Source organism: Salvelinus alpinus, chromosome 7 (genome assembly GCF_045679555.1).
Source record: "Salvelinus alpinus chromosome 7, SLU_Salpinus.1, whole genome shotgun sequence".
In the NCBI taxonomy this organism is placed as follows: domain Eukaryota; kingdom Metazoa; phylum Chordata; class Actinopteri; order Salmoniformes; family Salmonidae; genus Salvelinus; species Salvelinus alpinus.
This window is the reverse complement of record NC_092092.1, coordinates 16056767-16073839: the sequence shown is the minus strand read 5'-3', so window position 1 is coordinate 16073839 and position 17073 is coordinate 16056767. Positions and strand designations below refer to the sequence as shown.

Below are 17073 nucleotides of genomic sequence, written 5' to 3'. Positions count from 1 at the left end.
TGGCCTGTATTATCAAAGACCTGGTCTGTATTATAATAGACCTGACCTGTATTATTATACTAGACCTGGCCTGTACACCTTTCCTGTATTATAATAGACATTGCCTGTATTATAATAGACCTGGCCTGTATTATAATAGACCTTGCCTGTATTATAATAGACCTGGCCTATATTGTAATGGACCTAAGCTGTATTATAATATACCTGGTCTGAATTATAATAGACCTGGCCTGTATTCTAATAGACCTGGCCTGTATTCTAATAGACCTGGCCTGTATTATAATAGACCTGGTGTGTATTAGACCTGTACTATAATAGACATGGCCTGTATTATAACAGACCTGGTTTGCATTATAATAGACCTGGCCTGTAGACATGGCATGTATTATAATAGACCTGGTCTGTATTATACTATACCTGGCCTGTATTATACTAGACCTGGCCTGTAGACATGGCCTGTATTATAATAGACCTGGTCTGTATTATAATAGACCTGGTCTGTATTATAATAGACCTGGCCTGTAGACCTGGGCTGAAGACCTGGCCTGTAGACCTGGCCTGTAGACCTGGCCTGTATTATAATAGACCTGGCCTGTATTATAATAGAACTGGTCTGTATTATAATAGACCAGGCCTGTATTATAATAGACCTGGTCTGTATTAAAATAGACCTGGTCTGTATTACAATAGACCTGGCCTGTATTATAATAGACCTGGCCTGTAATATAATAGACCTGATCTGTAGGCCTGACCTGTATTATAATATACATTGTTTGTAATATAATATACCTGGCCTGTATTATAATATACCTTGTTTGTAATATAATAGACCTGACCTGTATTATAATAGACCTGACCTGTATTATAATAGACCTGGCCTGTTTTATAATAGATCTGGTCTGTATTATAATAGACCTGGTCTGTAATATAATAGACCTGATCTGTAGACCTGGCCTGTATTATAATATACCTTGTTTCTAATATAATAGACCTGGCCTGTATTATAATAGACCTGGTCTGTATTATAATAGACCTGTCTGTATTATAATAGACCTGGCCTGTATTAAAATGAACCTGGTCTGTATTATAATAGACCTGATCTGTAGACCTGGCCTGTATTATAATACCTGGTCTGTATTACAATAGACCTGGTCTGTATTACAATAGACCTGGTCTGTAATACAATAGACCTGGCCTGTATTGTAATAGACCTGGTCAATATTATAATAGACCTGGCCTGTATTATAATAGACCAGTCCTGCATTATAATAGACCAGTCCTGTATTATAATATACCGTGTCTGCAATATAATAGACCTGATATGTAGACCTGGCCTGTATTATAATATACCTTGTATGTATAATAATAGACCTGGACTGTATTATAATAGACCTGGTCTGTATTATAATAGTCCTCGCCTGTAATATAATAGACCTGATCTGTAGACCTGACCTGTATTATAATATACATTGTTTGTAATATAATATACCTGGCCTGTATTATAATATACCTTGTTTGTATTATGTTTATAAAAATATATAATGCTAATATTATATATGTAGAGAGGTTTTGGTGGGTCTAAAGTGGAGTTTTACAATCGTTTTACCATAAATAAATTCGATGTTTTCGTTCTGATCCGTTTTAAGCTCAACCAGAATGTTTTCAATATATTTCTTGCTTACAGGTACGTAGTGTGGCTTGTCGTAGGTGACAGTGACGATGTCCCCATCCTTTCCGTCTATATGTGTAACGGCTTTCTTCCTGGGGTGAAGGAGAGGACCAAAATGCAGCGCGGCTAGTGTTCAACATATTTAATAAACAAAGAGACAAATACGTGAACACTATACAAAATACAAAATAACAAATGTGAAAACCGAGACAGACCTATCTGGTGCAGAACACAAACACAGAGACAGGAAACAATCACCCACAAAATCCCAACACAAAACAAGCCTCCTATATATGATTCTCAATCAGGGACAACGATTGACAGCTGCCTCTGATTGAGAACCATATTAGGCTGGACACAGAAACAGACAAACTAGACACACAACATAGAATTCCCACCCAGCTCACATCCTGACCAACACTAAACAAGCAAAACACATAACAACTCTGGTCAGGACGTTACAATATCAACTGTTCTCAGGAGGGGCACACAGCTGTCTCCGACCCTTTGATAGGATATGATGTCGGTATACACAAATATGTTGTAAAATCCTGCATGTATATCCGCAGGGAATGGGAATAATTTATCTTTCACATACGTCCATTTATTGGGACCCATCCCCAACATGTAGGCTAAATTACCGCTGGTCTTTATACCCCCATCAGCAGCCCCTGAGATTTGTACACGTTTATGTATAGGGTTGTAGATCAAGAGTATTTCCATATTGTTCAGGGTTAGGAGTTCATTCAACTCTGAGACGATCCTGTCGACGGTTCTATAGAACCCTTTTTTAAGCTTAATAAGTTTCGCAGGTTCCGATATCCTTTTGCAATAAAAATCACGGTCCTTATCTTTGATATTATACCAACTATGGGGGTATGTAATCTCGCTGAGACCTACTTCCCAGGCCTCTGATAACTCTATAGGCTTTGGAAAATTGGTTGTATAATTCGAACTTTGGTTATTACGATATATATGTGCAGACGCATTACTGGGGAGAGTCAGGTAGAAGCCGCTGTGTTCCATGATGCACTCCTGTGTACACGTGAATGATGTTGTATTTATCATGCCTGAGGGTTTAAGTTAACCCCCGCTGCCTCCACCACATCGTGCTCTAATACCCAACTGTTGAACTTTTGGGGACAGGTTTTCCAGCGGACCAGCACCCATTTTTTACCCTTTTCTCTCTTCTGATCTAGAATCTCCTCCACGTGAAAGACTTTGTCTTTACCCATCTGTACCTTCTGTAATTCCTTCTCATAAAAAGATCCCTCTATAAGCTCCCCGTCATAATCTTTTAACTTGTAGACCGGGGGTATGCGCAGTAGACATTCGGTAACGGTGAACACCTCATCGCTTTATTAACTTTGCTCATATTTTTTGTCGAAAACACCCCTCAACTTGGTTATACGCACCAAGTCCCCCGCTATGAATTTAAAATATATATATATCTTACGGTGAAGGGGGAACAAACCATACAGATTTTTAAAGACTTGAAAAGAGTTTTCAGAAGAGACCTCAGAGGGCTTCATACGTATACTCTTATGGTAGCTGTTATTGTACCCCTTTACTAAATCTTGAACTATATCGATATATCTATGCGTGTTGTGAGCTGTAAAATATCTCCACATTCGCTCGTTCAGAGTTCTGTTAAAGCGTTCAACAACTGAAGCTTTCAAATCTGAGCCTGTAGCAAAATGTACTAGATTGTGCTTCTTTATGAGTTTCTGAAAAGTATTATTAAAAAATGATTTTCCGCCATCAGTCTGCACTTTCTTGGGGGCTCCTCCTTCCTTCAAGATAGAGTCAAAGGCCCGGGTCACCTCTGCCCCGCTCTTATTTTTTAAGCCCCTTACAAATGCTATTTTAGAGAAAATATCTATAACCGTTAGCATGTAGCGATTTCCATCATTTTTATCGGCAAGGGCCTGCATGTCACATAGATCCGCCTGAAATTGGGACATGGGATGAGTAGAAAAAACTACTTTTCTTGGAAATTGTTTTTTCGTACAGGTTTATGTAGAGTATGAGCATCCTGCTCGGCTAACCACTCATTCACTTTAGCAGCGCTTAACCGGCTACCTGTGTCTTCGGCTATAGCTCTCTGGAAACGCTCTTTACCCCCATAAAACCCGGGGTTAGAGGGATTATAATTAATGTTTTTCAACATCTGCTCCGCCATCCTTCTTGCCTCGCTGAGGTACAATAACGTTAATGAGCCACTTTCAAATAACGACAACATTTAATTTTCATTTTAGATGTTTTATTTTATGCATACATCAAGTATTACGTATACAGACAATTCAGGATTCGTTGCAGGATACATGTCCCCGTTTTCTCAACGATCACAGCATGCAACAACCTGTATATGTGGTTTAGATTTACAGGCTTGTGTCGCTGAATTTTTAAAACACACACATCCGCTATATAAGTATATAAACAACAAATATGATACATGTTACAATGAAACGGTGTTTCAAACAAATAAAGTAAAATCTTAGACAAAGTTGTTTCTAGTTCTTCAGAATCATCCACAAGACGGGATACCAGTTGTGTCCATTGTAGACTCTCGCCCGTATGTCGTCCATGATTCATGATTCGTTCCATTTTCAGCACACGGTCTACATTAACCCAGGCATTGTGTGTTGTGTAGAACGATACATTGTTCACTTTATTTTCAATAATCTGATGCATAACATTTGTAAGTTCTCTCAAAAGAAAACATGCATTTATTCTCTCTAACATCGTATACATATAGTTACCCATTGCTTTACATCTAAATAACAAAATGTCACTCGGTCTCTTGGGTTTTATTGAGCCAGAAAGTCATCACATCAGCCACCACAGCTTCCCGGTATTTATTGTCGTCCACCAGGGTGTGTCGGATTTCTTTGAGTTTCTCGTGGATGTAGATTGCCTCCTTCAGGAAATCATCGGTTACCCCGTAAACTCTGGGAATAGACGGCACAAGACCCATAGACTCCAGGGCTCTGACCAGCGAAGGTATAAATCTGCAGGACCACAGTCTTTTCACCAGCTCCTCAAAATGGTTGAAGAAGTAGTATCTTGGGGGCTCGTATAGGCTGACGGCGCTGGCTGGGGTGATTGATCTCACAGCCGATGCATTTCTCTCTTATATACTCTCCAATCACCACGTCTAAAAGTGTGGCTACAGAGGCCTTGATGGTGTCCACAACAATAGTACTGACCACCCCATCAAACACATCCTCAGGCTGTGTACATGTAGGAGGTGTCGTGGGTCTTGCCTGGGGGGAGTAGAATGTTGGGCTGCGAGGCATAGAGTCCTTAGGGTCTGGCCCCCATGTCGTATCGGAGTCCTGGTATGTTGTATGAATATCCATGGTGTATGATGAAATGAAGAACTGGAGGCTTTAAGGGCACTCCTTTTATTGTTGAACCAGTCCTTTGGGTATCAGGACGTGATTTCAGGGCGTGGTTTCAGGGCGTGGTTTCAGGGCGTGGTTTCAGGGCGTGGTTAACGCAGCCGCGTACTTAATTTTCTCCTGTGGCTGGCCCTTCTGAGGATGAACCTTCTTGGGGCTCCTTTGAATCATAATCCTCAGGATTCGTATATATTATGCACTTCCTTACATGAACAATGCTCTGCCGCTGTTGGCTCTGTACAAAGAGAAGGTCCAACTGTAACATGTTCAATTCCATTAGATCCCAACTTTTAAAAGGAATAGCATGCACAACCTAAAATCCCCAGTCAGGCCACCCTCACGGATGTTTTGGTTGCGGGTTTCCTCGTTGCTGATATGGAACACCACGCAGCCACATGGAAGTCCATTCTTTCTTTGTATTTTCACCCTGTGAAATATTCTTCCTGAGGAGTCAGGGGCACCTTCCCAACGGGTCTCGTGGCCCGTGAACACACTATACCCCTTGGTGATAAGGCTCAGTTCGGGACACACAACCTTGCGAAAAACCGTCCAGTCTTCAAGCCCGTAGTCCACTCCTAAAGTCTGGTCTGTATATTCTTCTCCTTCGGCTACCGTATAGAGGTTCACTCTACAGGCCAGGTAATCAAACCGATAGGCCCATTGATGTCCATTAGACATCAGCACTTGATCTTTCAGCGCAGTAGCGGGCGGTATTTCGGTTCTATACACACTTAGAAACCGCTTTTTTGGCACATCGTATATTGTGGCTTTATACTTGGCCCTTTCTCTATGTTTCAGCCGCGGTCCTGCTTCCGTTGTTACAGTCATCACTGCTTTGCCACTGATCACAAAATCCATGTTGATTTTTTAAAATCTTGTTTAGTGTTCTGGGGCCGCATGTCTTGTTCTGGGCTTTATTTATAATGCTTCTGCCAACCCCAATACCCCAGGACATTCCTGTTTCATAGACAACAGCCCTAAGGTCAATAAAACAGGGTTTGGGGGGGCCATAGTCTTTGAAATGTTCCAACACATCCCCCCCATTTCAAAGAGGTCCCAAGACCTCATGACAACTTCAAAGGCATTATATACATAATTTCACACCCACTCTAAGGCGTGAGAACAGGAACAGGATGCCCATATATGGGCATAAGCACGTGATAACTTCCCGGATCTTGACCAGATGCCCAAATATGGACATACACACATCATCATCATCATGCACACGTCATCCGGACATAGGGTCATAAATCAAACTTTTGACGTGTGTCGTCTATTTTTTTCGCTCTAAGGAGTCATCATGCCAGGTAGTCCTGAGGCATGGTCCTAGGGCTCAAGTCATCCGAGAGAGAGAGAAAGAAAGAAAGAAAGAGAGAATTAGAGAGCGCATACTTAAATTCACACAGAATTACATAAACACAGAATGGATCGTACATTGATTACTAATTATGTCATACATAAAAAACGTCCCTGGTGGACGGAAACGATATGACGGCTGGCTACACAAAGAGAGAGGGTTGGGTTTGAATGAAAGCGAGGGAAGACTAGGAACAAAATGTTAAGATGAACAAAAATGAACAAAATGTTAAGATTTCCCTTCACTGGAACTAAGGGGCCAGAACAATGAAAAACTGCCCAGACCATTATTCCTCCTCCACCAAACTTTACAGTTGGCGCTATGTGGTGGAGCAGGTAGCGTTCTCCTGGCATCTGCCAAACCCAACCCAGTCCATTTCGGACTGCCAAATGGTGAAGGGTGATTCATCAGTCCAGAGAACGCATTTCCGCTGCTTCAGAGTCCAATGGCGGCGAGCTTTACACCACTCTAGCCGACGCTTGGCATTGCGCATGGTGATCTTAGGCTTGTGTGCAGCTGCTCGGCCATGGAAACCCATTTAAAGTAGCTCCCGATGAACAGTTCTTGTGCTGACGTTGCTTCCAGAGGCAGTTTGGAACTCGGTAGTGAGTGTTGCAACCGAGGACAGACGATTTATACGCGCTATATGCTTCAGCACTCAGCTGTCCTTGTGTGACCTATCACTTCGCGGCTGAGTAGTTGTTACTCCTAGACGTTTCCACTTCACAATAACAGCACTTAAAGTTGACCCCGGCAACTCTAGCAGGGCTCGGTTTAATACACCTGTCAGCAACGGCTGATATTATCCACTCATTTGAATTGGTGTCCACATACTGCTGTATATATAGTGTGTATATTCTATTCTCAAGTTACAAGTTCAAGGTTCAAGTGTTATTAGTTGTATGTACAGGACACACATGGTGTACACCCTCCAGACAAATGCTGACTGCAGATTCCTTCTGGACAATAAAACCATACGAAATACTAACAGATAAGAACACAAACATCAAGTAAATGTCTCAGTAGAATAGAATAAACCTTTCAGTGTATAATACAGCAAGGCACCATTTATAGTCCAGTATTTACACATGTTTTGGGGAAGGGGGATTGGGGGACAAGTGTTTAGATTGTGCAGTGGTATGTTTTGGGGAAGAGGGATAAACACAGCGTATGAGGTTTGATTTGTGACAGCAGATCAATTTATTTTGATTAAAATGGACAATAAGCATCTATTCTATTGTATTCTATCAGCAGGCAAAGGAAATGTGAAGCCTGTGTAAATACAGCTTTAGTGAATAATGAACTAGATCAGAATTGGGCTGCCTGTGTAAATACAGCTTTAGTGAATAATGAACTAGATCAGAATTGGCTGCCTGTGTAAACACAGCCTTAGTGAATAATGAACTAGATCAGAATTGGCTGCCTGTGTAAACACAGCCTTAGTGAATAATGAACTAGATCAGAATTGGGCTGCCTGTGTAAATACAGCCTTAGTGAAGATTGAACTAGATCAGAATTGGCTGCCTGTGTAAATACAGCCTTAGTGAATAATGAACTAGATCAGAATTGGGCTGCCTGTGTAAACACAGCCTTAGTGAATAATGAACTAGATCAGAATTGGCTGCCTGTGTAAATACAGCTTTAGTGAATAATAAACTAGATCAGAATTGGCTGCCTGTGTAAACACAGCCTTAGTGAATAATAAACTAGATCAGAATTGGGTTGCCTGTGTAAACACAGCCTTAGTGAATAATAAACTAGATCAGAAGTGGGCTGCCTGTGTAAATACAGCCTTAGTGAATAATAAACTAGATCAGAATTGGGCTGCATGTGTAAACACAGCCTTGGTGAATAATAGACTAGATCAGAATTGGCTGCCTGTGGAAACACAGCCTTAGTGAATAATAAACTAGATCAGAATTGGCTGCCTGTGTAAACACAGCCTTAGTGAATAATGAACTAGATCAGAATTGGGCTGCCTGTGTAAACACAGCCTTGGTGAATAATAAACTAGATCAGAATTGGGCTGCCTGTGTAAATACAGCCTTAGTGAATAATAAACTAGATCAAAATTGGGCTGCCTGTGTAAATACAGCCTTAGTGAATAATGAACTAGATCAGAATTGGGCTGCATGTGTAAACACAGCCTTAGTGAATAATAAACTAGATCAGAATTGGCTGCCTGTGTAAATACAGCCTTAGTGAATAATAAACTAGATCAGAATTGGGCTGCATGTGTAAACACAGCCTTAGTGAGTAATAAACTAGATCAGAATTGGCTGCCTGTGTAAACACAGCCTTAGTGAATAATAAACTAGATCAGAATTGGCTGCCTGTGTAAATACAGCCTTAGTGAATAATAAACTAGATCAGAATTGGGCTGCCTGTGTAAATACAGCCTTAGTGAATAATGAACTAGATCCGAATTGGGCTGCCTGTGTAAACACAGCCTTAGTGAATAATAAACTAGATCAGAATTGGCTGCCTGTGTAAATACAGCCTTAGTGAATAATAAACTAGATCAGAATTGGCTGCCTGTGTAAATACAGCCTTAGTGAATAATGAACTAGATCCGAATTGGGCTGCCTGTGTAAACACAGCCTTAGTGAATAATAAACTAGATCAGAATTGGCTGCCTGTGTAAATACAGCTTTAGTGAATAATGAACTAGATCAGAATTGGCTGCCTGTGTAAACACAGCCTTAGTGAATAATGAACTAGATCAGAATTGGCTGCCTGTGTAAACACAGCCTTAGTGAATAATGAACTAGATCAGAATTGGGCTGCCTGTGTAAATACAGCCTTAGTGAAGATTGAACTAGATCAGAATTGGCTGCCTGTGTAAATACAGCCTTAGTGAATAATGAACTAGATCAGAATTGGGCTGCCTGTGTAAACACAGCCTTAGTGAATAATGAACTAGATCAGAATTGGCTGCCTGTGTAAATACAGCTTTAGTGAATAATAAACTAGATCAGAATTGGCTGCCTGTGTAAACACAGCCTTAGTGAATAATAAACTAGATCAGAATTGGGTTGCCTGTGTAAACACAGCCTTAGTGAATAATAAACTAGATCAGAAGTGGGCTGCCTGTGTAAATACAGCCTTAGTGAATAATAAACTAGATCAGAATTGGGCTGCATGTGTAAACACAGCCTTGGTGAATAATAGACTAGATCAGAATTGGCTGCCTGTGTAAACACAGCCTTAGTGAATAATAAACTAGATCAGAATTGGCTGCCTGTGTAAACACAGCCTTAGTGAATAATGAACTAGATCAGAATTGGGCTGCCTGTGTAAACACAGCCTTGGTGAATAATAAACTAGATCAGAATTGGGCTGCCTGTGTAAATACAGCCTTAGTGAATAATAAACTAGATCAGAATTGGGCTGCCTGTGTAAATACAGCCTTAGTGAATAATGAACTAGATCAGAATTGGGCTGCATGTGTAAACACAGCCTTAGTGAATAATAAACTAGATCAGAATTGGCTGCCTGTGTAAATACAGCCTTAGTGAATAATAAACTAGATCAGAATTGGGCTGCATGTGTAAACACAGCCTTAGTGAGTAATAAACTAGATCAGAATTGGCTGCCTGTGTAAACACAGCCTTAGTGAATAATAAACTAGATCAGAATTGGCTGCCTGTGTAAATACAGCCTTAGTGAATAATAAACTAGATCAGAATTGGGCTGCCTGTGTAAATACAGCCTTAGTGAATAATGAACTAGATCCGAATTGGGCTGCCTGTGTAAACACAGCCTTAGTGAATAATAAACTAGATCAGAATTGGCTGCCTGTGTAAATACAGCCTTAGTGAATAATAAACTAGATCAGAATTGGCTGCCTGTGTAAATACAGCCTTAGTGAATAATAAACTAGATCAGAATTGGGCTGCCTGTGTAAACACAGCCTTAGTGAATAAAAAACTAGATCAGATTTGGGCTGCCTGTGTAAATACAGCCTTAGTGAATAATAAACTAGATCAGAATTGGCTGCATGTGTAAATACAGCCTTAGTGAATAATAAACTAGATCAGAATTGGCTGCCTGTGTAAACACAGCCTTAGTGAATAATAAACTAGATCAGAATTGGGCTGCCTGTGTAAATACAGCCTTAGTGAATACTAAACTAGATCAGAATTGGCTGCCTGTGTAAATACAGCCTTAGTGAATAATAAACTAGATCAGAATTGGGCTGCCTGTGTAAACACAGCCTTAGTGAATAATAAACTAGATTAGAATTGGGCTGCCTGTGTAAACACAGCCTTAGTGAATAATAAACTAGATCAGAATTGGGCTGCATGTGTAAACACAGCCTTAGTGAATAATAAACTAGATCAGAATTGGCTGCCTGTGTAAACACAGCCTTAGTGAATAATGAACTAGATCAGAATTGGGCTGCCTGTGTAAATACAGCCTTAGTGAATAATGAACTAGATCAGAATTGGCTGCCTGTGTAAACACAGCATTAGTGAATAATGAACTAGATCAGAATTGGGCTGCCTGTGTAAATACAGCCTTAGTGAATAATAAACTAGATCAGAATTGGCTGCCTGTGTAAATACAGCCTTAGTTAATAATTAACTAGATCAGAATTGGCTGCCTGTGTAAATACAGCCTTAGTGAATAATGAACTAGATCAGAATTTGGCTGCCTGTGTAAACACAGCCTTAGTGAATAATGAACTAGATCAGAATTGGCTGCCTGTGTGAACACAGCCTTAGTGAATAATGAACTAGATCAGAATTGGGCTTCCTGTGTAAACACAGCCTTAGTGAATAATAAACTAGATCAGAATTGGCTGCCTGTGTAAATACAGCCTTAGTGAATAATAAACTAGATCAGAATTGGGCTGCCTGTGTAAACACAGCCTTAGTGAATAATAAACTAGATCAGAATTGGCTGCCTGTGTAAACACAGCCTTAGTGAATAATGAACTAGATCAGAATTGGGCTGCCTGTGTAAATACAGCCTTAGTGAATAATAGACTAGATCAGAATTGGGCTGCCTGTGTAAACACAGTCTTAGTGAATAATAAACTAGATCAGAATTGGCTGCCAGTGTAAATACAGCCTTAGTGAATAATGAACTAGATCAGAATTGGGCTGCCTGTGTAAATACAGCCTTAGTGAATAATAAACTAGATCAGAATTGGGTTGCCTGTGTAAACACAGCCTTAGTGAATAATAAACTAGATCAGAATTGGGCTGCCTGTGTAAACACAGTCTTAGTGAATAATAAACTAGATCAGAATTGGCTGCCTGTGTAAATACAGCCTTGGTGAATAATAAACTAGATCAGAATTGGCTGCCTGTGTAAATACAGCCTTAGTGAATAATAAACTAGATCAGAATTGGGTTGCCTGTGTAAACACAGCCTTAGTGAATAATAAACTAGATCAGAATTGGGCTGCCTGTGTAAATACAGCCTTAGTGAATAATAAACTAGATCAGAATTGGCTGCCTGTGTAAATACAGCCTTAGTGAATAATAAACTAGATCAGAATTGGGCTGCCTGTGTAAACACAGCCTTAGTGAATAATAAACTAGATCAGAATTGGGTTGCCTGTGTAAACACAGCCTTAGTGAATAATAAACTAGATCAGAATTGGGCTGCCTGTGTAAATACAGCCTTAGTGAATAATAAACTAGATCAGAATTGGCTGCCTGTGTAAATACAGCCTTAGTGAATAATAAACTAGATCAGAATTGGGCTGCCTGTGTAAACACAGCCTTAGTGAATAATAAACTAGATCAGAATTGGGCTGCCTGTGTAAATACAGCCTTAGTGAATAATAAACTAGATCAGAATTGGGCTGCCTGTGTAAATACAGCCTTAGTGAATAATGAACTAGATCAGAATTGGGCTGCCTGTGTAAACACAGCCTTACTGAATAATAAACTAGATTAGAATTGGGCTGCCTGTGTAATCACAGCCTTAGTGAATAATAAACTAGATCAGAATTGGGCTGCATGTGTAAACACAGCCTTAGTCAATAATGAACTAGATCAGAATTGGCTGCCTGTGTAAACACAGCCTTAGTGAATAATAAACTAGATCAGAATTGGCTGCCTGTGTAAACACAGCCTTAGTGAATAATGAACTAGATCAGAATTGGCTGCCTGTGTAAACACAGCCTTAGTGAATAATAAACCAGATCAGAATTGGCTGCCTGTGTAAACACAGCCTTAGTGAATAATAATCTAGATCAGAAGTGGGCTGCCTGTGTAAACACAGCCTTAGTGAATAATAAACTAGATCAGAATTTGCTGCCTGTGTAAATACAGCCTTAGTGAATAATAAACTAGATCAGAATTGGCTGCCTGTGTAAATATAGCCTTAGTGAATAATGAACTAGATCAGAATTTGGCTGCCTGTGTAAACACAGCCTTAGTGAATAATGAACTAGATCAGAATTGGCTGCCTGTGTAAACACAGCCTTAGTGAATAATGAACTAGATCAGAATTGGGATGCCTGTGTAAACACAGCCTTAGTGAATAATAAACTAGATCAGAATTGGGCTGCCTGTGTAAACACAGCCTTAGTGAATAATAAACTAGATCAGAATTTGGCTGCCTGTGTAAACACAGCCTTAGTGAATAATAAACTAGATCAGAATTGGGCTGCATGTGTAAACACAGCCTTAGTGAATAATAAACTAGATCAGAATTGGCTGCCTGTGTAAACACAGCCTTAGTGAATAATGAACTAGATCAGAATTGGCTGCCTGTGTAAACACAGCCTTAGTGAATAATAAACTAGATCAGAATTGGGCTGCCTGTGTAAACACAGCCTTAGTGAATAATAAACTAGATCAGAATTTGGCTGCCTGTGTAAACACAGCCTTAGTGAATAATAAACTAGATCAGAATTGGCTGCCTGTGTAAACACAGCCTTAGTGAATAATAAACTAGATCAGAATTGGCTGCCTGTGTAAATACAGCCTAAATGAATAATGAACTAGATCAGAATTGGCTGCCTGTGTAAACACAGCCTTAGTGAATAATAAACTAGATCAGAATTTGGCTGCCTGTGTAAACACAGCCTTAGTGAATAATAAACTAGATCAGAATTGGCTGCCTGTGTAAACACAGCCTTAGTGAATAATAAACTAGATCAGAATTGGCTGCCTGTGTAAACACAGACCACAAAGGAAATAAGGAAGTGTTTTTGTGTTATCCCAGGCTGTTTCCAGACACTCAACAGACACACCCTCTCCCCTCACTTAAATTAAGTGGACACTTTGATTACGTATCATGACATCTGACGAGTTTACACTTGCAGGGCGAGGGGCGAGGAAGGAAGGAATGAATTCTTCCCATAAATTCGTCACTCGTTTGTCCCTCGACGACTGTTTTCAGCCACCGATAGCTTGTGGGTGCTTTATATGCGCTTCAGTCAATTATGATTGCATGTCTACTTATATCAACTATATCATTATTAATATACGCCTACTGTATGATAGCTAGCAAATGAATTAGATAACTACCGTTAGCCTGCCTAGCTGGAACTTCTGAAGAAGGAAAACGTTTTATTTCTACAATTTCCAGAAGATAACCAAACAAAAACATCATTCCTTTTACGAGACGTGTTTGTGCGTTAGTAGCACAATTTCTAACTTATTTACATTCGTTTTTTATTTACACTTGTATGTTGACTCAGGAAACATTTAACCCCTTATTCTTGGCACTAAACAGTCTCCATATATAAGGGAAAGGGGGATACCTAGTCAGTTGTACAACTGAATACCTTCACCTGAAATGTGTCTTCCACATGAACCTTTATTTAACTAGGCAATTAAGAACAAATTCTTATTTACAATGACAGTCTACCCCAGCCAGACCTGGACAACGCTGGGCCAATTGTGCACCACACTATGGGACTCCCAATCACAGCCAGATGTGATGCAGCCAGGATTTGAACCAAGGACTGCAGTGACACACTGAGATGCAGTGCCTTAGACCACTGCGCCACTCGGGAGCCCCACCACTCTGAATCAGAGAGGTACGGGGGGAGGCTGCCTTAATCCCAGAGAACAGGGGGTTAACTGCCTTGCTCATGGGCAGAACGACAGATTTTTACCTTGTCAGCTCGGGGATTCGATCCAGCAACCTTTACAGTACCTCTGTTAATTTTTTTCCCAGTCATTTTTTTTACAGTTACAGGGGACTTTCAGACTCGTCTTGTGAGGCATGTGGGCGTCCTAGAGCGAAACGGATACATAAAATCAATAGATAAAAATACAGATGTCTTAAATTGACAGATTTGTATGGGAATGTTTTTATTATGTTTTGTAAATTCCTGCGTTGGCGTGGACATCTACCTTAGTGGGTTTTAACCCGTCTCCTCCCCTTCAACTACACTGGTTGAAGTGGATTTAAAATGTGACATCAATAAGGGACCATCTGCCTTCACCTGGATTCACCTGGTCAGTCTGTGTCATGGAAAGAGCAGGTGTTCCTAATGTTTTGGACACTGTGTTCATGTTGATGTGTCCCCTTGTGGTCTTGTGTGTTTTCTGACTACATCCACATCCATACATGGTGTGGGCGTGATGATGTTGTCCGACGTCAGTCAGTGACAGCTAGCTGTCAGAAAGCCCAGTCCCCATAGAGAGAGAGAGAGAACTGTCACTATACGGTAGTAGTTACTACCCTAACGATTGCACACCGTACATTTGGCTTGGCGAACAATCACACGAATCGGCGACACCAAAGAGGAGCTATCACTCTGTCCGTGACCTGAACCGAGCCCAGGCCATGGACGAACAGGCAGGGCCCGGCGTTTTCTTCAACAACAACTCTATCTTAGCGGGCGGTGGGAAAGGACTGCTGCCGGAGGGGGACGCAGGGGAGGCAGCCAGGTCTCCGTACAGTATCCCGGGGATCCTACACTTCCTGCAACACGAATGGGCCCGCTTCGAGGTGGAGAAGGTAGAATGGGAGTTGCAACGCGCCGAATTACAGGTGAAGAACTTTGATATTTGTATTCACTTTTGAAGGATGTTTTGTGATGGCAGGTTTGTACAATGGTCTGTACAATGGTCTTATCAGGCTAGCTACATAGCTATTCAATGCATAAATATGATTGTTTTAGTTAGCATTAGCTAGCATGTATTGTCTCCTGGTTGGTTAGCACATGCTAAGTAGCCACCATGTTAGCCATTATGTCTTGACTAGCTACTACCTAGTTAGGTAGTTGAGTCGTGAGGACAAGACGCTAGCTTGCCTAGCTGCATGTAGTTAGTTAACGGTAGTTAGTTCTGGATGAGGTGTAATTTACATGCTATTTAGTCGTTTTTCAAAAACTAGCTAATGTTAGTTAGCTAATCTGTTGTGTCTAGTGCCTAAAATTGGACGTGTATTTGTGTAGCAAGCTAACAAGCAAGTTAGTAACTGTCATGGCAAAGCTGGGAAGCTGGTGAAACCTCCCAAGAGTGACTAACCAGGTAGTCAGCTAGCTAATGTTATAGCAACAATCTAGCAAACCAACTGGTTAGCTGGTCAATCTGCTCCCTCTGCTGTTGTCTTGGAAAATACAGGCATTGAAGCTGCTGAAACATGTGATGGTTAACGTATAGCTAGTACTACATTGCCCATGAGTGATGCCACCCCCCAATGAACACACTCCACACCTTTATACATTGGTCATCTGAAGATGGCGGAAGGACAGAACAATCTGTAGGGGACACAGACGTCCTCCGACATCTTTTCCTCCTTCCTGCCCCCCCGACATCTTTTCCTCCTTCCCGCCCCCCGACATCTTTTCCTCCTTCCTGCCCCCGACATCTTTTCCTCCTTCCTGCCCCCCGACATCCTTTCCTCCTTCCTGCCCCCGGCATCTTTTCCTCCTTCCTGCCCCTGACATCTTTTCCTCCTTCCTGCCCCCGGCATCTTTTCCTCCTTCCTGCCCCCGGCATCTTTTCCTCCTTCCTGCCCCCGGCATCTTTTCCTCCTTCCTGCCCCCGGCATCTTTTCCTCCTTCCTGCCCCTGACATCTTTTCCTCCTTCCCGCCCCCCGACATCTTTTCCTCCTTCCTGCCCCCGACATCCTTTCCTCCTTCCTTCCCCTGACATCCTTTCCTCCTTCCTTCCCCTGACATATTTTCCTCCTTCCTGCCCCCAGACTTCTTTTCCTCCTTCCTGCCCCCCGACATCTTTTCCTCCTTCCTGACATCCTTTCCTCCTTCCTTCCCCTGACATCCTTTCCTCCTTCCTTCCCCTGACATCCTTTCCTCCTTCCTTCCCCTGACATCTTTTCCTCCTTCCTGCCCCCAGACATCTTTTCCTCCTTCCTGCCCCCAGACATCTTTTCCTCCTTCCTGCTCCCGGCATCTTTTCCTCCTGCCTTCCCCCGACATCCTGAGATCAGTCACTGTTATGCTCTGAACAGGGCTCAGCTGGCACTCGGACATACGCTCACGCACACACACTGTTGTTTTGTGCTAGTGTGCTATATACAAAATGGTGCTATTGTGTAATGTTTTTTCACGTTATTTGTAACTTATTTTGTATATAATGTTCCTGCCACCGTCTCTTATGTCCGAAAAGAGCTTCTGGAAATCAGAACAGCGATTACTCACCTCGTACTGGATGAAGATTTTCTCTTTAAGGAGTCGGAGGATTTAGTTCAGACACCC

General features: G+C 41.4%; 1 protein-coding gene across 4 annotated transcripts in view; it reads left to right on the top strand.

Annotated features, from left to right (window-relative positions):
- Positions 1-15005: 15005 nt before the first annotated feature.
- The window catches only part of LOC139580513 (striatin-like), a 128703-nt gene continuing 126635 nt past the window's right edge, over positions 15006-17073 (top strand). For 3 of the 4 annotated variants that reach the window (XR_011676055.1, XM_071409276.1, XM_071409275.1), the window contains exon 1: positions 15007-15400. Coding sequence is in view for 3 of the 4 variants with exons in the window: in XM_071409276.1 (XP_071265377.1) it covers positions 15194-15400 (207 nt within the window). In the remaining variant the exon portion in view is untranslated. Of the gene's footprint in view, positions 15401-17073 lie in introns of all 4 variants that reach the window. The other variant, XM_071409278.1, reaches the window with a different exon arrangement.